Here is a 24423-nt window from a genome sequence, read left to right as displayed (position 1 = left end):
TGGGTGCGTCGGCGCAGTGCGACTCTTTGGGTGGCGACGGTGACGGAGTTGGTGCCGGTGAGGACTGCCGGAGTTGGACTGATGATTGTTGTTGGAGTATTGATGAGAGAGACTTGGGTATTTAACAGTATATTGGCGTGAGTTTTTAGGTAAACCTTTACTAATATAAAAAGGTGAGTTGAGGATTTCTTTTTTTTTTTTTTTTTTTTTTTTTTTTTTTTTTTTTGAGGAAAACACCCCGAAGGGTATTAATATATTAAAGATAAATCATACGCCACCGCAAAGTCCGCAACAGGAGGTAACAAGTTCGACCACACAGTTTTACCAACTACCCTAGGAAAAATATGAGCTAAAGCATGGGCTACCGAGTTATTAATATGACTCGTATGCGACCAAATTACAAAATGAAAACAAGTTGAAAGCGATAAAATGTCTTCGATAAGTAATAAAAACAAACTCCTCCCATTACGTTGTGCTTGCAGCGCGTCAATCACCTGAAGGCAGTCACTCTCCACCACTACATCTCGGTGACCACGAATCTGTGCCTCTTGCAGACCATCATATACTGCAGCCGCTTCAGCAAACCAAGGATCCCACTCCGAGCTTCGCACTATCGTCATGCCCCATAACACCTCCCCTCTTGTATCCCGGCAAACTACTCCCGTGCTAACTCCTTCCCCTTCCTTGACCCCCGCATCTACATTAATCTTGACATAGCCATTCATCGCCGGCTTCCACCCGTCATTCTCACTCTCCTCCATCCTCGCTTTTCTCCTACTTGGACAGCCATGTCCCCCCTCACCCCCGGTTTCCATCTCCGAAAAGATGTCCCTAGCACGACTTGCAATTCTATCCGGTTCTATCATGGCCCCGTCAAACGCTACCTTGTTCCTGTGCTCCCAGATCGCCCAACATCCAACCATGTACTTCTCCACCTCCCGCGCATCACCAGCCCGCCAAATCCCCTCCACCCAGTCCTGAACCTCACCCGCCCCATCCGTTATATCCTCCTCCTCGGCCCCATCCAGGTTGAGAGAACTCCACACCCACTTAGCCACACTGCAATCTCGGAACAAGTGTAAAGATGATTCGTAACTAGAGGTACAAAAATAACAAGAAGAAGACTCACCTCTTACTCGAGCTGCTATGTTATCCAAGGTTGCCAGCGCTCCGCTACACAGCTGCCAGAAGAAAAGCTTGATGCGAGGCCACACCCGAGTTTTCCAAAGCCGATTCCACAACCATCTTTCTCTCTCCCAGTTCGACGGACCACCTATATCATTAAAATCCCCTGCCAAACAAGCATATGCCGTTTTGACAGTATACTCCCCATCTCTATCAAGACTCCAATACCAGTCATCCCTCAGCATGTTCGGACTAGTGCGGATATTTAAAATACGGGTCGCTTCAAAAGGCAGGAACATTCTCTCCACCAGCTCCTTATCCCATCCCCTCCCGTACGGCTTCAAAAGGTCAGCCACATTCATAGCTTCGTTCCCCGGTCCACACGGTGAAATAACCTTACCACTCTCATTACCTTCGACCCACACATGCCCCCACACCCTCGTATCTCGTCCATCTCCAATTCTCCATCGCAACCCTCGCTCCAAAACCGTACGGGCGCCAAGGATACTTCTCCAAGTGTAGCTCGGTCTATATCCCACATCCGCAGTCATAAACTCTCCCGTTCGGAAATAACGAGCCTTCATAACTCGAGCCCATAAGCATTCAGGTTCAGTCACAAGACGCCACGCCTGTTTACCTAAAAGTGCGTTATTGAATAGCTCGAAATCTCGAAACCCAATTCCACCATCACACTTGGGCCGACATAAACGCTTCCATGAAACCCAAGATATACCTCTTTTGCCCTCCTCATGTCCCCACCAGAACCGAGCCACCATCGATTTGAGAACGTTACAAAAGTTCGCCGGGATTTTGAACACACTCATCACATAGGTAGGAAGTGAATTGGCCACAACCTTTATGAGAACCTCCCTACCAGCCCTTGACAGTAATTTCCCCCGCCAACCTTGTAACCTCTTACTTAGTTTATCCCGAAGGATGTCCGTGAGAACTTTTTTAGAGTGCCCCACAACCGTCGGTAAACCCAAGTATCTCTCCTGAACCTCCACCTCCCTCACCCCAAGTCTCGCAGCTATTTGCTCTCTCACATCCCTCCGGACCCCCTTACTGAAAGAAACAGTAGTCTTGTCCAAACTTACTAATTGGCCTGAAGCAGCTTCATACCGTCGCAAAATGTCATTCACCACGCCCGCTTCCTCCTCATTCGCTTTCACGAAAAAAATGCTATCATCCGCAAAAAATAAATGAGAAATGCGCGCACAGCTCGATATCCGTAGCCCAGTTAGAGTCCCCCGTTCCACAGCTCTCCGGACAAGGTTGGAGAGCGCTTCCGCACAGAGAATAAACAAATACGGTGATAAGGGATCTCCCTGGCGTAGCCCTCGCTGAGGGCGAAAATTATCCGTCGGGAAACCATTAATGAGAACAGAGAAAGAAACAGACGATACACAGGCCATTACCCGCGAGACCCAACCCCTGTCAAAATCCATCACCTCTAAAACCCGTCTGAGAAACACCCACTCCACCCTATCATAGGCTTTAGCCATGTCTAATTTGATCGCCATACCGCCCTCTGCATTGCTTGAGCACTTCATATGATGAAACATTTCGAACGCAATAAGCACATTATCAGTTATCAAACGGCCCGGGGTAAAAGCACTCTGATTTTCAGACACAATCTCTCCAAGAAACCCTTTCAGCCTATTAGCAAGAACCTTAGAGACCAGCTTATACACCACATTACAAAGACTGATCGGTCGGAAATCTCTAATTTTATCCGGCGCCTTCTTCTTTGGTATCAACACAATATTAGTTTTATTAAAATCATTCGGGTCCAGCTCCCCGCGTAAGATACCCAAGATCGTCGCAATAACATCCGACCCAATAATGTGCCAGAAAGATTGAAAGAATAGAGCATTCATACCATCAGGTCCCGGCGCTTTGAGCGGATGCATCTGGTTCAAGGCCTCCACCACTTCCTCTTCTCGGTATTCGAGCCGCAGCCTCTCATTCATTCTATTATGGACTCTTCCTTCCAAACCTATCAGCATAGCATTGAAATCTCGTGGCTGTGTTGAAGTAAAGAGCTCCTGGAAATAGTTCGAAGCAACCCCTGCAATCGCCTCCTGCCCCGTCCTCTCAACATCGTTATCATCAATCAGCATACCTATGTAATTTTTTCTTTTTCTCTCTCCCACTCAAGTATGGAAAAATTTGGTATTACGGTCACCATCATGTAGCCATAGAGCCCTAGAACGTTGTCTCCAATATTGTTCTTCTTGGCGTCGAAGAGTAGCAATTTCAGAGACAAGTTTCTTCTGCTTCCTAATATCCTCCTCGGTCCTACTCCCTTCTGATAACCGATCCAATTGTTTACATTTGCGCTCGACCATTTACCCAATTTTACGGATGCTAGATTTCTTCCACGCCTGTAATTCTCTTGCACACTCATTAATAGCCGCACCCAACTCACCACGCCCCTTACCAACACCTCGCCTAATCGCCTCCTCGCACCCCTCCTCGCCAATCCACATTTGCTCAAATTTAAAGCCACGTTTCACCTCCATCACCGTAACACGCCTGTCCAGGAGCAACTTAATTGGCGCGTGGTCAGACCATTCCCGAGTTAAATGGATGAGTTTAGCATACGGGAAAAGTTCCAACCACGAGTTTGTGCACATAGCTCTATCTATCATACTCTGTCTGTTTGCTTCTCCTGCTTGCCCATTATCCCAAGTGAACTGGTACCCCTCCCACCCAATATCAGTCAGGCCACAATCATCTACAGATGTTCGGAAATTGTTCATTTGCCACTGTGGTCTACTCCCTCCTTTCATCTCAGTCGAAAAAAGGACCTCATTAAAGTCACCCATACATAGCCATGGTAAATCTGATTGCCCACTAAGGAGTCGAAGTAATTCCCAAGATAAGTTTCTATCTGAAACCATAGGCCATCCGTAGAAACCTGTAGCTCGCCACTCTCTACCTCCCTCCTTCACCAGCAGATCAATGTGATGAATCGATGCCGTCAAAAGAGAACAATCAAGCTCCTTCTTCCACATAAAAGCTAGACCACCAGCTCTCCCCATACAATCAACCTCTATACCAAAATACCCATCCAACTTCTCTCTCACTCTCCGCATTTCACGACCACACAACTTGGTTTCACATAAAAAGAGCATGGTCGGGGCTTCCTTACGCACCAAAGCACGTAAATTATTTACAGTGTCGGGGTTGCCCAATCCCCGACAATTAAGGCTTAGGAGATTCATTGGGCCCAGCGGGGTTGAGCGCCCTCAACCTCCGCCTCAGATATTAAGACGTCCCCGTCTGTCATATGTTTTAGCTTCTTACTGCCCTCATCCCCAACATCATCTTCACGGCCTCTTTTCCCACATTCACCGACCGCCCCTTCTCGACTCCTCTCAATCACCTCCCTTGCCAGCCTTGTCCACGTCCGTGGCCCCTTTTCCACCCTCAACCCACCAGGAACCAAGCACGGTGTCACAACTTGCTCACCCATCTCATCCCCCGCTACCACACTCCTTCCCTCACAGCCCATCTCCCTCCGTATCTCTGCCCGAGCATTCATCAAACCCCCCTCCTCCTCACTGCCCCCCTGCCACTTCTTTCCACTACCGCCAGTGAAGTCCTCACCCTCCTTCTCCCCTTCTCCCACCACCAGCTCATTTCCTGCATCCCCCATGGCTGCCCCCGCTTGTGTATCAGTTCCCGTGCCCAAAGATGCCACGGATTTCTTAGCTTTCAAATCAAGAGCAATAGCTTGCAATTTATCGATCATCTTAGCAATATCTATCTCACCAGCTCGAACTTTCTCCGTCTCAAAAACAGTGTTTAGGTCTCGTCGAGCACGGCTGATGTGACCATAATTAGCGCACATTTAGTCCCCGAATTAGCCTCGTTCCCATGCTTTTTAGTGCATATTTGGGTCATTTACTATCTTTAGTTCTTTGTTTTGCATATTCTTTGAGATTTTGATCCCTTGGTAGGAAAGGAGTAAGAATCTTGCATTTTCATGGCAAAACGAGGCTAAATTGATCGAATCCAATGACCAAGCATCAAGGAGAGACAAGATTAGAAGGCCTTTGTACATATGATAGTAGATGAGCAATGTTGAGAAAGGATCCTTGAGTCCCCAAGGAAATCCCCAAGGAATTTATGAAGAAAAGGGAAGAAAAGAAGAAGGAATTATGCTGGACCACAATCCGAGCGGATTGTCTCCAATCCGCCCGTCTCCTCACAGCACAATCTGAGCGGTTTCCTCCAAAGACGCTTGGATTGCACCGCCACAATCCGCCCGGATTCCCTCGAATCCGCTCGGATTCCATCGCCAGAATCCGCCCGTCCCGACCCTAATCCGCACGGATTCCTTCACAGCCGATTTCCTCTTCTCCAAGCAACAAAGAAAGAAGCCCTTCCTTCGAAAAATACCGGCTCCTTGCTCAATCTAAAAAGTGTAATTACTAGTTTAGCCCTTAGTTAACCCTAATGCATCCTCCCTAATTTTCACTATAAATACCCCATTAGTCTAATTAGAGGAGCATGTTCTTCTTATCAATAATTAGTGTAGTTAATATCAATCAAATCTCTCTTTAATATTGTAATCAAGTATTAATCAAGTTTTAATCCAAGTTTTAGTTCTTTAATCTCTCTCTTGTTCATCCTTTATTTTGGGTAATTGAAGATTATTTGGGTTATTATTGGGAGATTGACAACCTCTCAATCAAACATCAAGTACTTCTATTATTATTGCTTTGTTATTGGAATCATTAGTAGGTGTAATCTCTTAATCCCTTTTTAATTATTGCTAATTACTTTTATTTGTTCATCATGTTTCACTTTGTTAGTATGATTGACAACCTTGCTAGCATGTTCAATATGATGATGAGTGAGTAGTCTCTTAGCTAGGGTTAATGGGTGATTAGGGGAAACCAACATGGGGAATGATTCATGCTTAAATTAATATGCTTTCATGTTTTATTTGCTTGCTTGTTTTGATCTCAACTCATGCACATGTTATGTTTGATGAAATGCTAAGCCTATGAATCCTTGCATTTACCACCATCACCTATCTTTTCAATAAGACTTGTAAGACATAACTGGTGGTATCAAGTTATACCTCGCAAGTGCACGATTTTATCGTTGTACACTATTAAGGGTCGATCCCACAAGGAGCTAGGAAGACTACTAATCGTTTTAACTCTGTGGTTTAGCTAAGTCGACAATAACGGGAGAAAGTTATACTAGAACTACTAACGACAAGGTAGAACAACTAAAGAAGAAATAAGAGAAAAAGCAAGGTAGAATGAAGGGTTGTAAATCAAATGGATTAAAAACCTAAGACTCGGTTCTTCCCAAACAATTCGCAATTCCACATAATTAAATCCCTAGGCTAATCACTAGGGTAGTTAGGTGAGGAGGTGACGGCTCTAATTCGCCTACTAACTCCCTCTCGGGCTCATAATAGGACACTAGCACTACCCACCGACCCCCCTCTCGGGTTCGAAGGTCGGAATCCCTAACTCAATACCCCACTACCCCAAAAACATGCATTTTTCCGAGGTAGTCCGATATTCGCTAAGGTCATTAAGCCCCATCAATTCCCGGGTCATCCCACTCCCTCTCTCGAGGGTCGATTTCAAACGCTAATTTAGAGGTGTCCTACCCCGGTTCTCCCTTTCGGTCTCAACCGAGGTCAACAATAGGGTCAAATCTCGGGTATCCAAATCACAACCTAACCAACTCTCGTTGGTGGTCAAGGGTCGTAAGTCAACACTACCCAAGAGTCAACCCATAACCCAAGTCAATCCTCTAAACTACCCTCACCAATTTCCCAAATAATTAGCCTTTATGAAATTCAATTAGTGAAATTACTCATGTTGGGTCAAACCGAGCCCTAGTGGAGGACTACTCACTAATCATGGTCCTAATTGCAAAATAAACAATAAAGATGGAAACTTTGGTCACAAACATGGTGGGAAGATGAATCTTACTACTAAACATGCAACAAATCGACAATAATTAAGAGGGAAAGTGATATTAATCTAATAACAAGGTTTATTAAACTAAAAGACACAATCTTTAACCAAATCAACTCAAAGATTAAGTCTTTGAGGACAACTACCCAAGGATGAACAAATGAAAGAGAATCAAAGCAAAGATGAACAATGAAAAGATGAACAATGGTGAAAATAGGAACAACAAACAAACAACAACAACAATTTTAACATAAACAATCAAACAAACATAAAAGATGGACAAAATGTAAACAAATGAAAATAGGGAGAGAATTAATACCAACAAAATAGTGAAAGAGGAATTTGGATAGAAATAATAAAGAAGGAAATCCTTCAATCTTCTTACAAACCCAAATTCAATCACTAATTGATTGAAGAACTTCTCTAATTAAAGAAAGATTAACAAAGGGATTAAGAAAGTTTAAAGCTTGAAAGGGTAAATATTCTGGATCTAGGGTTGTGTGCAAAAGGGTTTAAGGAGAGGGGTATATATAGGTTATACAAGGATTAGGACCGAAATTGGAAATGGGCTTTGAAACACGTATATGCACTCCCGACCGGTCAACCGGCCGCCGGTCCTTTGACCGGCTGGGAGTTTCCTGGATTTTTGGTTGAAGTTTTGAAGTCATCAGGTGTGCACGGCCGGTCAACCGGCCGCCGGTCCCTGACCGGCTGGGGCACCCTTGACTTCAATCTTGACTTTTGGCCTTTTGAGGGACTCCCAGCCGGCTAGCCGGCCGCCGATCATTTGACCGGCCGGGAGTTTCCTGTAACTTTCTTCATTTTCTTGTCTTCAAGCTTGTAGTGTCTTCCCAGCCGGTTAGCCGGCCGCCGGGCCACCGGCTGGGGATGCTTCTCCATACTCCTTCCTTCATTTCCTTGTAATATGTACTCCCAGCCGGCTAGCCGGCTGCCGGCCTACCGGCTGAGGGTACTCCTCAGCATAATTCCCTTCATCTTTCATGCATAGCTTAGAAATCCCGTCTTTCTAGCTTCGTTTCGCCCGTTCCCGCCTCAATATCTGCAAGGGGGCCAAAGTGTCATAGTAAAGGGAATCGGGACTAGAAACGAGAGTAAAGGGGGCACAAAACCGCCTTAAATGGGGTCGAATAAGCATGAAAATAGGGGGAAAAAGAGTGCAAAATGGTCCTATATCAAACCTCCCCACACTTGAACCTTACTCGTCCCCGAGTAAGTCCTCAACCAATTGCACAAAGCATTATTATGATAGATATGGTGAGTGGATGCACAATATAAGCATCACTCAACTAAACTATTACTTAAGCCGATCGAGTATTAGCGCACTCAACGCCCCTTCAACTCACAATTTGACACCCATGAGGGGAGAGTGCCCTATTGCAAGGCAAGTTGGGTCTTGCTACAAAACTTTCGACACATTCATCATGAAAGCACGTAATCAACAAGTAGAATGCATCTAACAAAATGATCTACTTCCCTCATCTAAGTGGCCGAATTTTTCAAACAACAAAACACGGTTTAGGTCGGAGTACCGTCCCCGTAAGTGCCAATTGAGGTGCCAATCCCCTAAATGTGACAAAAGCAACCCTTGTGTGACCAATGCTCAAGAAACAAATTCAAGAGCGGGAAAGGGAAGAAAGGGCAAGTCCGCCGAGAATTACAAGGCCGACACAAGATTCGACCAAAGGACCCATGACTAAGGGGACCAAGGCAACGACATCCTCACGGTTTTCACTCGTCACTCAATGAAAGAACAAGGTGATTTTTGTGACAAAAAGTAACCAAAACCACTCAACTAACTCGACTAGCGAAAACGTGCCCGCAATCTAATGTGTAAAACCGTCCTATGTCCAATGAAATGCAAACAATGGGAAAAATGCACAAAACATGAAGCAAGGGTTTCAACGGGGCTAAGGAGAAGGCCGAAACGGGATTGGTGCAAGCACCATTTGGACATGTGGGGCTCAAATCAAGAATCGTCGACACATCACATCCCATTTCTTATTGCAACACATGAGACACGTCTATGCCCTAACATAGCAATGATGACCAAAACTATGCAAAAATTGCATAAACCCAACTCAAGTAGGAAAAATTTGATAAAACTCCTTTTATTTCAACAAATGGTAACGTCTACACCGTAACAACGACTCGGTTTCCCAAGCCATGCAAAAAATGTGTAAACCCGACTCATCCTTGGAAAAACATCAAATTGCCCCTTTTTATTTAGCAACGGCTTTTTCTACCCCATTAAATGATGAGTAGGGGTGTTGCTTTGCCTTTTTCTTTTCTTTATAACATATATACAACATGACTTACTATTTTTGATTTTTTCACGACATTTTCTCTTTTCTATTTTGCTTTTTCATTACAATTTACAACCTCTTATTTTATATACAACACCAAATGTAGACAAAATTTTGACCCAATGGACTCGTACTTCGTCCATCACCAAATTCCGACTCCACCACCTAGACACTTCTACAAATCATGACCCATTCTTGATTAAAGAGGGGTGTTTTTGGGATGTAGCTCTTTTAGTGGGTATGCCAAAAGGAATAGGCTAAGGCTCGGAGGGGTGAATCAAAAAGGAAATCAATGCAAGGGAGAAAACATGGCTATTTGGCTATTGTGAGGTTCAAACAAACGGATTTTTGCTTCATAACATGTGCACAAAAATGTAATGCAATTTCATGGTCTAAGGACGATGCGACACACTTATGCGTAGTGATGTGACACGCCCCGCGAGGAGGCCTACTCTCAAACCTAGATGAGGGCAGGGTATGAATGTACCCACCCTAGAAGGCTCTACCCTTACCTTTGAGTAGTTTAAGTCGAGCCAAAGGTCTAGTCTACGGCCCAAGGTCTCACAAGATCGGTCTAGACTCATTGGTCAAGCTCCCCCTTCCTCGGCTAACTAAGAGGCCACGGGTGCGAGTCACGAGGAGGGGAAAGGCACAATTGGGCACATTAGTTCATCATGGGGGTACTTGGTTCCCTTCCTTTGACCGTGTTCTTCCTTAAAAACTTATTTACAAACTCAATGCAAAAGAAAGAAATGCAACAAGTATTTACATGTGAACAAATGCATGCGGAAATTCAAACAAACACGAAATGAAACATGCAACAAGTTGGCTAAACCTAGCAGCACATCAACACCAAAATTCCAAACGGTCTCCAAAGGAGACACCCAAAGCAACAAAATTCCCATTCTCCTTCAAAATATCCAAGATACCAAGAGGAAAGAATAGTAAAAAGGAGCATAAGGTAGGAAGGATTATACCAAGCGGTCTTCTAGCTCCTTTTTGCCTCAAGTGGTCAATGCGCCATGCCAAAGGTTAGACAAAACATATATATACAATGCAAATTTTTTTTTTTGAATTTTTTCAGAAATTTTTCAATTTTTAGGCGTTTTCTTGAATTTTTAAATTTACAAGCATTTACAAATATATACAAATATTCACAAGAGTGATATTTCCCTCCCCACACTTGAAATGTACATTGTCCTCAATGGACAAAAGCATAGGGAGAGAAGAGGAAAAATGAAGGAACATATTTTTGATTTTTTGATTTTTTAAAGGCAAAATAACATATTTTTGTGATTTTTGGGTTTGAAAAATTTAAAAGACATATTTTTGGGTTTTTTGATATGAAAACTCCCTCCCCACACTTATTTATTTACATTACTTCCAAATGGAAATAAATGTGTGGAGGGAGTACAAATTAAAAGACATATTTTTGTTTTTTTTTTAGGCCCTCCCCACACTTATTTATAGACATGGGAGGGCAATTTAGTGAAAGAAAATAACATGTTTTTGGTGGTGTTTGTCATCATTTTTTTTTTTCAATTTTTAGTTGTTTTTTTTTATTTTGAAAATGCAATGCATGCTCTATTCTATATGCAAAATTTAAATGACAATGCAAATTATGCTAAGTGAATGCAATTACTAAATGTGACAATATGTTACAAAATTGAAATCTAATGCAATCCTATATGATGCAACTAAATGCTTTATCAACTAAATGCATGCGAAAAATTTAAATATGAATGAGAAATTTGGATAAAAGGGAGTGATCATACTTTTCATTTGGATTGATTAAGGGGAGCATACCGACGGCTTTGGATTGAAAAGGGAAGAAGAAGTGGAGCCCTCATTAGTAGGCTCTACTCAAAGTCATCATCACCATCACCGTCTCCATCATCTTCATTACCATCACCATCACCATCACCTTGAATTGTCCCGAACTCGGAGTCACGAATGAAATCGTCCGTGTTCAAGTGGACATCCGAGCTAAAATCCTCCATGGCTTGGCTCATACCAACAAACATCTCCGGGTGCCCTCCGGCACCACTAGACCCGCCCTCTTGGAAGATTGAAGGGGCACCCCCGAACCACCTCGCGTCATGTCCCTCCCCTTGGGTGGTAGGCGGGGTGGGAAAAACCGGAGCGCTAAAGTAGTCGGGCCGCAAGTTAATATCTCCATAGCGGAAGGTCCCATCTTCCGGATGTCCGCCATCCGGGAATAAATAGTAGGAGGGGTGAAGACCGGAGGGGTGTTTGTATTGGTTCCTCATGCAATCATCATAGACCGAGAATTGACCAAGAGAATGGTCATAGTAAATCCGGTCAAGCCTTTGTTGAAGCCCATGCCGCTCACTTGCGGCGTTTGTCATATTAATCTTCATCTCCGCCATGAAAGAAATGAGGTCGGCATGGAGAGGGGGCGATTGTTGTTGTTGTTGACTGGAGGACCCCTCTCCGTGTTGCAAGGGCCCGGGGACAAAAGGTGTAGTCGGTGTGGCATACCGCAAGGTAGACCTTGCGGGAATGATGGGTCGGCCACGAGCATACCGAAGATTAGGGTTAATTTGTTGTGGGATAGAGGGGTCTTCAAGATTTTCAATCTCAAGCAAATAAAATTCCGAGTTGGGCACCACTTTCATTTTGTCGGGGTTGGGAAGAGGGATAGAATTTCGATCAACCCCGTCCACCCGAATTTGCCAATAGTCTAGGCCATCATTCGGGTTGGTCTTCAACCAACCGAGGTTGTGGTGGATATAATTTTTGAACAACATTGTATCACCAATCATGAACCGCATCCCACTCAAGTTGACCCTCCGATTGAGCCTCTTCATCAAATGGGTGATGAGTCCACCCACGACAACGGCCGTATTAGAGGCCGGAGAATTGCTAAGCCTTTGTAATGTAAGGGCCAAGTGGTGGGCAATGTCAATTTTGAAAGTGGTGGGGTTGGATCGAAGAAAAGAGCCGAGAATTTCCAACTCTTCCGTTCGAAAATTGTGATTTTCCTCACGGCCGAAAACAGTCCACCCCATGAACCTATGCCAAACCCGAATAGCCGCATTGTGGACAGTGTTGGCGGCTCTCTTGACCCCCTTAACATCATCTAAACCCGTAATAGCCTTCCATAAGGCCCCATGGTCAAATGTCTCGGGTGCCTTGTGAGGAGGGCTAGTGTCAAGCCCGAAATGGGAAGCAAAGGTCGCTAGGGTCAAGGAGTAGTCCTTGTTCATCAACCGGAAATGCAAAAAGGCGACCTTTTGGGTTTGGCGATGCTTGTCAAGGCGGAGGGAACTCAAAAACTCCCAAGTAAGACGGACATAGGTCCGCTCATGAATTCCATACATCATTTTCATTCCCACCCCATCAAATAATTCAAGAGTAACTTGATCTAATCCTAGTTCCCGCATGGATTGTCGATCAATAAATCGGGTAGGGATAATAGGGCGTTTCTTGAATAAGACAAACTTACCTTTCATTGTGATTGAAACGAATTGGATGTCCGGGAAGTCGGGATCGGAGCTCATGTCGGTCGCCGCCGTCGCTACCGCCTCCGCCTGTTGAAGAGCCAAGTCTCCTCTCCTCACTCTTTTCTTTGGGGCCATGTTTGTGATTTTGTTGGAGGGTGAAAGGTTAGGAAGGAGGTTGAGGTGGTTGTTGGCGGTGGAAGGGTGGTGGAAAGGTGGTGGTTGGTGGGTTGAGGTGAGGTGAGGGTAGGGGAGGTTGGGTTAAGAGTGAGAGAAGAGGGAGGAAAAGTGTCGAGAATAATGAAGAATTTGGGGCAATTTCGTGTAAAATTAGGCATCAGTGTACTCCCAGCCGGTCAGAAGACCGGCCGCCGGTCACCCGGCTGGGAAAACCTATGGATTTCAATTTTTTTGGAATTTTACAGAAAACTCCCAGCCGGTCAGAAGACCGGCCGCCGGTCACCCGGCTGGGAGGACACCCTTCCTTCAAATCCTTCAACATATGCATTCCCAGCCGGTTGGCCGGCTGCCGGCCTGCCGGTTGGGACTTCCCTCTTAAGCCGACTTGTTGAAAATCCCTCATAAGCGTACCCCCAGCCGGTGGACCGGCTGCCGGCCTGCCGGCTGGGACTTCCCTTCAACCCATTTTGCTATATTTCCAATTGTATACGCACTCCCAGCCGGTGGGCCGGCTGCCGGCCTGCCGGCTGGGACTACTCTTCCTTGTGTTTTCTTTAATATTCCATCAAATTTACAGGAACTTCCCAGCCGGTCAGAAGACCGGCCGCCGGTCAGAAGACCGGCCGCCGGTCACCCGGCTGGGACTCCCTTCTTTCATGTTTTCTCCAATAAACCCCTTATTCCAATTCCCATCATTTATTGGCCTCGTTTTCCGTGTTTTCGACTTTCAAACCCGACTCGGGACGTCGGATAAAGGCCAATAAATGGTCAAACGCTTGTTCATCAAACAAAAACCCCAAGTCTTCAACACTCATGGCCGACAACAATCAAATTGACAAGTAGTATCCATCCAAAATTCTCAAATTCTACCTAAATGCATGATATATACAAAGTTGCATGGGCTGCCTCCCATGTAGCGCCCTTGTTTAATGTCGTAGGCTCGACGGAGTTATGAATAACAATCAATAATTTGGAATAAAAGTGGCAATTGAGCTCACATTCTTGATAATAGGGGTTCCGGCAATGTAGTGCTTTAGCCGTTGTCCATTTACCTTGAATGTTTGGTCTCCATCGGAAACTTCAACCGACCCATAGGGAAAAGCTCGGACCACGGTGAAAGGCCCCGACCACTTTGACTTTAATTTTCCCGAAAAGAGCTTGAACCTTGAGTTAAAGAGGAGAACCAAGTCCCCCTCCTTGAATTCCCTCCTTATAATAGCTTTGTCATGGAACCGCTTGGTCTTTTCCTTGTACAACCTAGAGCTCTCATAAGCCTCTAGTCGGAATTCTTCAAGCTCATTGAGGTCAAGTAGCCGCTTCTCCCCGGCGCTCTTCAAGTCAAAGTTAAGTAGACGGATGGCCCAATGTGCCTTGTGCTCCAACTCAACCGGTAAATGACAAGGCTTACCGTACACCAACCGGAACGGTGAAGTTCCTATTGGTGTTTTAAAAGCGGTCCGGTAAGCCCACAATGCATCATTGAGCTTGGTAGACCAATCTTTCCTTGACCGGCTCACGGTCTTTTCAAGGATCATCTTGATTTCACGGTTAGAGATTTCGGCTTGGCCGTTAGCTTGTGGGTGATAGGCAAGGCTCCGCCTATGTTGCACCCCATGCTTCTTGAGTAAAGCATCAAGAGTCCTCTCCCGGAAATGAGTTCCACGGTCACTTATCACAATTCGTGGAACTCCAAACCGTGGGAATATGATTGTCTCCATGAGTTTGGTTACTGATTTTGCGTCACAAGTCTTTGTTGGAATTGCTTCAACCCATTTGCTCACGTAGTCCACCGCAACAAGCATATACTCATTCCCATTTGATGAGGGAAAAGGGCCTTGGTAGTCAATGCCCCATACGTCGAATACCTCCACTTCAAGTATGTAGTTCATTGGCATTTCATGCCTCTTTGAAATGTTACCACTTCTTTGACACTTGTCACACTTCTTGACGTAGGTGGCCACATCGTGAAATAGGGAAGGCCAAAAGAATCCACATTGGAGCACCCTCGTGGCGGTTTTTCGTGAACTACCATGCCCTCCACTTGGCATGTCATGGCAATGAGAGATTATGGGTTGGACTTCTTCATTGGGGATGCATCTTCTAATTATCCCGTCGGCACAAGCTTTGTAGAGGCACGGTTCTTCCCAAAAATATTGCTTAAGGTCATGGAAGAATTTCTTTCTCTTATGGGAATCATAACCGTGTGGGATGACCCCGGATACCAAATAATTTACATAGTCCGCGTACCACGGGGTATCCATCAAAGCTAGTGCGAATAGTTGATCATCCGGTAATGTGTCATCAATTGGCAATCCATCCTTATCCTTGACATGGAGTAGCCGAGAAAGATGATCGGCTACCACATTTTCTACACCTTTCTTGTCTCTAATCTCGATATCGAACTCTTGCAACAATAGTATCCACCGAATCAAGCGGGGCTTTGACTCCTTCTTGATTAGCAAGTGTCTCAACGCCGTGTGATCGGTGTGCACAATTACCTTAGAGCCCACCAAATAAGAACAAAACTTGTTCATGGCATATATGACCGCCAAAAGCTCCTTTTCGGTGGTAGTGTAATGTGATTGAGCTTCATCCAAAGTCTTGCTTGCATAATATATGGCATGGAGTTTACCATTCTTCTTTTGTCCTAGCACCGCTCCCACCGCCACATCACTAGCATCGCACATCAACTCAAAAGGTTCTCCCCAAGTGGGAGGTTGCATAATCGGAGCGGTGATGAGAGCTTCTTTCAACCTATTGAAAGCATCCAAACACTCATTAGTAAATTCAAATGGCACATCTTTTCCAAGCAACAATGTTAAAGGTCGGGCAATCAAAGAAAAATCCTTGATAAATCTCCGGTAAAAACCGGCATGCCCAAGAAAACTCCTAATTCCTTTCACATTAGTGGGAGGGGGTAAGGTTTTGATCACTTCAATCTTGGCTTGATCAACTTCCAAGCCTTTACTTGACACTACATGACCTAAAACGACCCCGGATGTCACCATGAAGTGACATTTCTCCCAATTCAAGACTAGACCACTCTCTTGACATCTTTTCAAGACCTTACCCAAATTAGCTAGACAACTATCAAATGAGGTGCCTACGACGGAGAAATCGTCCATAAACACCTCCATGATATTCTCAACATATTCAGAAAATATCGCAAGCATACATCTTTGAAATGTGGCCGGCGCATTGCAAAGCCCAAAGGGCATGCGCCTATAAGCAAAGGTGCCGAATGGGCACGTGAATGTGGTCTTTTCTTGGTCATTGGGGTGAATCGGGATTTGGAAAAACCCCGAAAACCCATCAAGGTAGCAAAAATGAGAATGTTGGGCAAGTCTTTCCAACATTTGGTCAAGGAAAGGGAGGGGGAAATGGTATTTCCTAGTTGCCTTGTTTAGGCGCCTATAGTCTATACACATTCTCCACCCGGTTGTGACTCTTGTTGGAATTAGTTCATTCTTATCATTGGTGACTACCGTGACCCCGCCCTTCTTCGGCACAACATGCACCGGGCTCACCCATGCACTATCGGAGATAGGGTAAATTATGCTTGCATCATAGAGCTTCAACACCTCCTTCCTAACCACTTATTTCATAGCGGGGTTAAGGCGGCGTTGAGGCTCAATGGAAGATGCACTCTCATCCTCCAAGTGAATGCGATGGGTGCAAAAAGAAGGGCTAATCCCCTTGATATCATCAATTGAGTACCCAATGACATCCTTGTATTTTTTCACAACATCAAGTAATTTTTGAAGTTCGGTGTCATTGAGTGCACTATTGACAATAATAGGGTAAGTATCATTAGGGCCAAGGAAAGCATGTTTAAGAGTAGAAGGAAGAGGTTTCAACTCCACTTGAGGAGGCGTGGATCTCTCCTCTTTCTTATCATCTCTTCTCAAGCTTTCAAATTCTTTGTCCGGGTCTTCTTCAATTGTTGCTTCCATAGCTAAAGCATACTCCCGGTGCTCCTTGCAATCCTTTACCTTGCCCTCAAGGAACCCTTGCAAACCCTTGTCTTCATCAAATTTCTTCATATCAACCCATTCTTCTACCACATCAATCATATAACAAGACTTTTCTTCCGAAGGCTCTTTCATAGCCTTGCTCAAGGAGAATTCAACCTTATCTTCACCCACTTGCAAAGAAAGCTTCCCGTTCTTCACATCAATCATGGCACCCCCCGTAGCAAGGCAAGGGCGCCCCAATATGATGGGAATATTTGAGTCTTCGGGGATGTCCATTACATAGAAATCACATGGAAATGCAAGTTTCCCCACCTTGAGTGGGACATCCTCCACAAGACCAATAGGGTATCTTACCGACCTATCCGCAAGTTGGAGAGAAACCCTTGTTGGTGAAAGCTCATAACCCTTCAACTTCTTGAAAATTTTGAGGGGCATAAGACTAATGCTTGCCCCCAAATCACACAAAGCCCTCTCAATGTGCACGGTCCCAATCTTACAAGGTATGGAAAAACTCCCCGGGTCTTCAAGCTTTTGAGGAGCTTCATTCATGAGAATTGCACTACACTCCTTTGATAAGCTCACCGTAGTTGTTGGGCTCAAAGAGTTTTTGTTTGAGATAAGCTCCTTCAAGAACTTGCCATAGCTTGGAATCTCCTTTACGGCATCAATGAAAGGCATGGTAATGTTGATACCCTTCATCATGTCCATGAACTTCCCATACTTTTGTTCAAGTTTAGCTCTTGCCAACCTTTGTGGAAAGGGAACCGGTGGTACATAAGTTCTTACCACTTGTTGTTGAGGCTCTTCAACCACCCTTGTTGGTTCATCAATCACTTTTGGAGTTTCCACAACAATTTCCACAAGCTCATCTTTCCCCTCCTTTTCTTCAATTACCTTAGGAGGTTCAACCACCATTTGAGGTTCAATGACATTGCCCGGTCTACTACTCTTCCTTTTCTTGACAAATTCCCGGTCTTCCAAATCTCTACCACTCCTCAAGTGAATAGCATTCATGGTTTTCGGATTTTCCTCGGTTTTACCCGGGAATTTACCTTGGGAGGCTTGTAGTTGGCTCATTTGGGTAGCCAATTGGGAGATTTGGTTGTCCGTCATCCGTTGAGAAGCTTGCATTTGGGTCCTAAGTTGGTTGATGGATGAGGTTGTCTCGTCATGTTTTTGAGTGGAATGGTTGATGAATTGCGTTTGAGTATTGACAAGTTGGTTTTGGGAAGTCATCAATTGTTCCATCATGAGTTCCAAGCTTGACTTTGGTTGGGTGGTTTGTTGGAAAGGTTGGGTGGTTTGTTGGAAAGGCGGGTTGGTTTGTTGGAAAGGCGGGTTGGTTGGTGGGTTGAGTGGTTGAAATTGTTGTTGTCTTGGTTGGAAGCTTCTTCCTTGGAAACCCGGTGGACCTTGATTGAATGTTGTGTTTTGTTTTTGAGTTTGGAAGTTTGGTTGTTGTGACTTTTGTTGGAAGGTTGGGTTTTGGACATTTTGAGAGCCATAAGAGAAGTTTGGGTGGGCTCTCAATCCGGGGTGATATTGGTTGTTGTTAAATGCTTGCTTGGCCGGACTAGACTCCCATATCCCGTTCACTTGCTCCATACAATTGCCATCTCCAACCACCAAAGGACACTCATTGGGTGGGTGTCCTTGGTCTCCACAAAGCTCACAACTATAGACTTGGTTCCTCATAGAAGAATTGCTAGATGTTTTGCTTGAGCTCATCAAGGCAACTTGTTGCTTAAGCTCTTCTATCATCTCTTTCACTTCCACATTGTTGGCCGATTCGACCGTTGACTTCCCTTTCCTCTTGTGCCTATCATTGTTCCAATGAAAGGTACGAGAAGCCATTTCTTCAATAAGCTCTTTCGCCGTCTTGTGGTCTATCTTATCCAAAGCTCCCTTCCCCGAGCCGGAATCAAGGTTCATCTTCATCTCATTGTTTAACCCTTCATAGAAATTGTTGATGAGCTCATCATCCCCAATACCGTGGTGAGGACATAGCCTTTGGAGGCCCTTGTACCTCTCCCATGCTTCATAAAGGGTCTCATCTTCTTGTTGGGTGAACCCTTGGAGCTCACTCTTGATTCTTGCGGTTCGTTGGGGTGGGAAATACTTGTTGAGAAAAGCCTTAGAGACATCATCCCAAGTCCGAAGAGAGTCGGGTTCACAACTTTTAAGCCACTCCTTGGCACTTCCCCTCAAAGAGTAAGGGAAAAGCCTAAGGCGTACGGCATCCTCCGTCACTCCATTGGCCTTGAACATGTCACAACTATCCAAGAACTCGTTGAGATGCTCGTTGGGGTTTTCGGTGGCTCCCCCTCCGAATTGGTTCCCTTGGACAAGTTGTAGCAAGGTGGCTTTCACATCAAAATTGTTGGCTTGAATAGGTGGCTTCACAATACTCGGATTCACCACCTTTTTCGGAGCCAAGTTATCTCTCATAGGAACCGCGGCCATTGTTACTTCCGTTTCCGGTGTTGCAAAAGGATTTTCGAAAGCTTCAAAGACCCGTGGTTCTTCTTGAAGGTCCTCAATTACTGGATTTTCTTGAGGAATCGGTGTTTCTATAAGCCCTCTTCTACGAAGTGAATTTAGTCTTCTCGCGGTTGCTTCGATCTCGTGGTCAATCGGGCGTATTGGATGACCTCTTCGAGTTCTCCTTCTCATGCAAAAAGTCCTACACACTTAAGAGAGGGATTAGTAACAAAAGACTTAGTCTAAACAAGAATGAAAACAATTAATATCTAGCCGAACTCCCCGGCAACGGCGCCAAAAACTTGGTGGTATCAAGTTATACCTCGCAAGTGCACGATTTTATCGTTGTACACTATTAAGGGTCGATCCCACAAGGAGCTAGGAAGACTACTAATCGTTTTAACTCTATGGTTTAGCTAAGTCGACAATAACGGGAGAAAGTTATACTAGAACTACTAACGACAAGGTAGAACAACTAAAGAAGAAATAAGAGAAAAAGCAAGGTAGAATGAAGGGTTGTAAATCAAATGGATTAAAAACCTAAGACTCGGTTCTTCCCAAACAATTCGCAATTCCACATAATTAAATCCCTAGGCTAATCACTAGGGTAGTTAGGTGAGGAGGTGACGGCTCTAATTCGCCTACTAACTCCCTCTCGGGCTCATAATAGGACACTAGCACTACCCACCGACCCCCCTCTCGGGTTCGAAGGTCGGAATCCCTAACTCAATACCCCACTACCCCAAAAACATGCATTTTTCCGAGGTAGTCCGATATTCGCTAAGGTCATTAAGCCCCATCAATTCCCGGGTCATCCCACTCCCTCTCTCGAGGGTCGATTTCAAACGCTAATTTAGAGGTGTCCTACCCCGGTTCTCCCTTTCGGTCTCAACCGAGGTCAACAATAGGGTCAAATCTCGGGTATCCAAATCACAACCTAACCAACTCTCGTTGGTGGTCAAGGGTCGTAAGTCAACACTACCCAAGAGTCAACCCATAACCCAAGTCAATCCTCTAAACTACCCTCACCAATTTCCCAAATAATTAGCCTTTATGAAATTCAATTAGTGAAATTACTCATGTTGGGTCAAACCGAGCCCTAGTGGAGGACTACTCACTAATCATGGTCCTAATTGCAAAATAAACAATAAAGATGGAAACTTTGGTCACAAACATGGTGGGAAGATGAATCTTACTACTAAACATGCAACAAATCGACAATAATTAAGAGGGAAAGTGATATTAATCTAATAACAAGGTTTATTAAACTAAAAGACACAATCTTTAACCAAATCAACTCAAAGATTAAGTCTTTGAGGACAACTACCCAAGGATGAACAAATGAAAGAGAATCAAAGCAAAGATGAACAATGAAAAGATGAACAATGGTGAAAATAGGAACAACAAACAAACAACAACAACAATTTTAACATAAACAATCAAACAAACATAAAAGATGGACAAAATGTAAACAAATGAAAATAGGGAGAGAATTAATACCAACAAAATAGTGAAAGAGGAATTTGGATAGAAATAATAAAGAAGGAAATCCTTCAATCTTCTTACAAACCCAAATTCAATCACTAATTGATTGAAGAACTTCTCTAATTAAAGAAAGATTAACAAAGGGATTAAGAAAGTTTAAAGCTTGAAAGGGTAAATATTCTGGATCTAGGGTTGTGTGCAAAAGGGTTTAAGGAGAGGGGTATATATAGGTTATACAAGGATTAGGACCGAAATTGGAAATGGGCTTTGAAACACGTATATGCACTCCCCGTACGGTCAACCGGCCACGGTCCTTTAACCTACTGGGAGTTTCTGGATTTTTGGTTGAAGTTTTGAAGTCATCGGTGTGCACGGCCGGTCAACCGCCGCCGGTCCCCGACCGGTGGGGCACCCTTGACTTCAATCTTGACTTTTGGCCTTTTGAGGACTCCCAGCCGGCTGGCCGCCGCCGATCATTTGACCGGCGGAGTTTCTGTAACTTTCTTCATTTTCTTGTCTTCAAGCTCGTAGTGTCTTCCCAGTAGGTTAGCCGCCGCCGGACCACCTACCGGGGATGCTTCTCCATACTCCTTCCTTCATTTCCTTGTAATATGTACTCCCAGCCGGCTAGCCGGCTGCCGGCCTACCGGCTGAGGGTACTCCTCAGCATAATTCCCTTCATCTTTCATGCATAGCTTAGAAATCCCGTCTTTCTAGCTTCGTTTCGCCCGTTCCCGCCTCAATATCTGCAAGGGGGCCAAAGTGTCATAGTAAAGGGAATCGGGACTAGAAACGAGAGTAAAGGGGGCACAAAACCGCCTTAAATGGGGTCGAATAAGCATGAAAATAGGGGGAAAAAGAGTGCAAAATGGTCCTATATCAAACCTCCCCACACTTGAACCTTACTCGTCCCCGAGTAAGTCCTCAACCAATTGCACAAAGCATTATTATGATAGATATGGTGAGTGGATGCACAATATAAGCATCACTCAACTAAACTATTACTTAAGCCGATCGAGTATTAGCGCACTCAACGCCCCTTCAACTCACAATTTGACACCCATGAGGGGAGAGTGCCCTATTGCAAGGCAAGTTGGGTCTTGCTACAAAACTTTCGACACATTCATCATGAAAGCACGTAATCAACAAGTAGAATGCATCTAACAAAATGATCTACTTCCCTCATCTAAGTGGCCGAATTTTTCAAACAACAAAACACGGTTTAGGTCGGGAGTACCGTCCCAGAAGTGCCAATTGAGGTGCCAACCCCCTAAATGTGACAAAAGCAACCCTTGTGTGACCAATGCTCAAGAAACAAATTCAAGAGCGGGAAAGGGAAGAAAGGGCAAGTCCGCCGAGAATTACAAGGCCGACACAAGATTCGACCAAAGGACCCATGACTAAGGGGACCAAGGCAACGACATCCTCACGGTTTTCACTCGTCACTCAATGAAAGAACAAGGTGATTTTTGTGACAAAAAGTAACCAAAACCACTCAACTAACTCGACTAGCGAAAACGTGCCCGCAATCTAATGTGTAAAACCGTCCTATGTCCAATGAAATGCAAACAATGGGAAAAATGCACAAAACATGAAGCAAGGGTTTCAACGGGGCTAAGGAGAAGGCCGAAACGGGATTGGTGCAAGCACCATTTGGACATGTGGGGCTCAAATCAAGAATCGTCGACACATCACATCCCATTTCTTATTGCAACACATGAGACACGTCTATGCCCTAACATAGCAATGATGACCAAAACTATGCAAAAATTGCATAAACCCAACTCAAGTAGGAAAAATTTGATAAAACTCCTTTTATTTCAACAAATGGTAACGTCTACACCGTAACAACGACTCGGTTTCCCAAGCCATGCAAAAAATGTGTAAACCCGACTCATCCTTGGAAAAACATCAAATTGCCCCTTTTTATTTAGCAACGGCTTTTTCTACCCCATTAAATGATGAGTAGGGGTGTTGCTTTGCCTTTTTCTTTTCTTTATAACATATATACAACATGACTTACTATTTTTGATTTTTTCACGACATTTTCTCTTTTCTATTTTGCTTTTTCATTACAATTTACAACCTCTTATTTTATATACAACACCAAATGTAGACAAAATTTTGACCCAATGGACTCGTACTTCGTCCATCACCAAATTCCGACTCCACCACCTAGACACTTCTACAAATCATGACCCATTCTTGATTAAAGAGGGGTGTTTTTGGGATGTAGCTCTTTTAGTGGGTATGCCAAAAGGAATAGGCTAAGGCTCGGAGGGGTGAATCAAAAAGGAAATCAATGCAAGGGAGAAAACATGGCTATTTGGCTATTGTGAGGTTCAAACAAACGGATTTTTGCTTCATAACATGTGCACAAAAATGTAATGCAATTTCATGGTCTAAGGACGATGCGACACACTTATGCGTAGTGATGTGACACGCCCCGCGAGGAGGCCTACTCTCAAACCTAGATGAGGGCAGGGTATGAATGTACCCACCCTAGAAGGCTCTACCCTTACCTTTGAGTAGTTTAAGTCGAGCCAAAGGTCTAGTCTACGGCCCAAGGTCTCACAAGATCGGTCTAGACTCATTGGTCAAGCTCCCCCTTCCTCGGCTAACTAAGAGGCCACGGGTGCGAGTCACGAGGAGGGGAAAGGCACAATTGGGCACATTAGTTCATCATGGGGGTACTTGGTTCCCTTCCTTTGACCGTGTTCTTCCTTAAAAACTTATTTACAAACTCAATGCAAAAGAAAGAAATGCAACAAGTATTTACATGTGAACAAATGCATGCGGAAATTCAAACAAACACGAAATGAAACATGCAACAAGTTGGCTAAACCTAGCAGCACATCAACACCAAAATTCCAAACGGTCTCCAAAGGAGACACCCAAAGCAACAAAATTCCCATTCTCCTTCAAAATATCCAAGATACCAAGAGGAAAGAATAGTAAAAAGGAGCATAAGGTAGGAAGGATTATACCAAGCGGTCTTCTAGCTCCTTTTTGCCTCAAGTGGTCAATGCGCCATGCCAAAGGTTAGACAAAACATATATATACAATGCAAATTTTTTTTTTTGAATTTTTTCAGAAATTTTTCAATTTTTAGGCGTTTTCTTGAATTTTTAAATTTACAAGCATTTACAAATATATACAAATATTCACAAGAGTGATATTTCCCTCCCCACACTTGAAATGTACATTGTCCTCAATGGACAAAAGCATAGGGAGAGAAGAGGAAAAATGAAGGAACATATTTTTGATTTTTTGATTTTTTAAAGGCAAAATAACATATTTTTGTGATTTTTGGGTTTGAAAAATTTAAAAGACATATTTTTGGGTTTTTTGATATGAAAACTCCCTCCCCACACTTATTTATTTACATTACTTCCAAATGGAAATAAATGTGTGGAGGGAGTACAAATTAAAA

General features: G+C 44.2%; 2 protein-coding genes and 1 non-coding gene across 3 annotated transcripts; 1 reads left to right on the top strand and 2 right to left on the bottom strand.

Annotated features, from left to right (window-relative positions):
• Window positions 1–248: 248 nt before the first annotated feature.
• On the bottom strand, window positions 249–3248 carry LOC141602007 (uncharacterized). Its single transcript, XM_074422316.1, has one exon. It carries the CDS (start codon window positions 3246–3248, stop codon window positions 249–251), a length of 3000 nt encoding a protein of 999 aa, XP_074278417.1.
• Window positions 3249–3476: 228 nt separating this feature from the next.
• On the bottom strand, window positions 3477–4226 carry LOC141602006 (uncharacterized). Its single transcript, XM_074422314.1, has one exon. It carries the CDS (start codon window positions 4224–4226, stop codon window positions 3477–3479), a length of 750 nt encoding a protein of 249 aa, XP_074278415.1.
• A 14785-nt stretch (window positions 4227–19011) lies between these two features.
• LOC141603182 (small nucleolar RNA R71) lies at window positions 19012–19118 on the top strand. Its single transcript, XR_012525074.1, has one exon. It is a non-coding gene; the product is annotated as a small nucleolar RNA R71 (small nucleolar RNA).
• The last annotated feature ends 5305 nt before the right edge of the window (window positions 19119–24423 follow it).

The sequence above is a fragment of the Silene latifolia genome, chromosome 9 (assembly GCF_048544455.1).
Source record: "Silene latifolia isolate original U9 population chromosome 9, ASM4854445v1, whole genome shotgun sequence".
Lineage (NCBI taxonomy): Eukaryota > Viridiplantae > Streptophyta > Magnoliopsida > Caryophyllales > Caryophyllaceae > Silene > Silene latifolia.
Note: the sequence above shows the minus strand (reverse complement) of the source record. Positions and strands in the feature narration are given on the sequence as shown.

Excerpts from the sequence above, each read along its gene's own strand:
- LOC141602007 (XM_074422316.1), bottom strand. The coding sequence starts at position 3,248 with ATGCTGATTGATGATAACGATGTTGAGAGGACGGGGCAGGAGGCGATT.
- LOC141602006 (XM_074422314.1), bottom strand. The coding sequence starts at position 4,226 with ATGCGGAGAGTGAGAGAGAAGTTGGATGGGTATTTTGGTATAGAGGTT.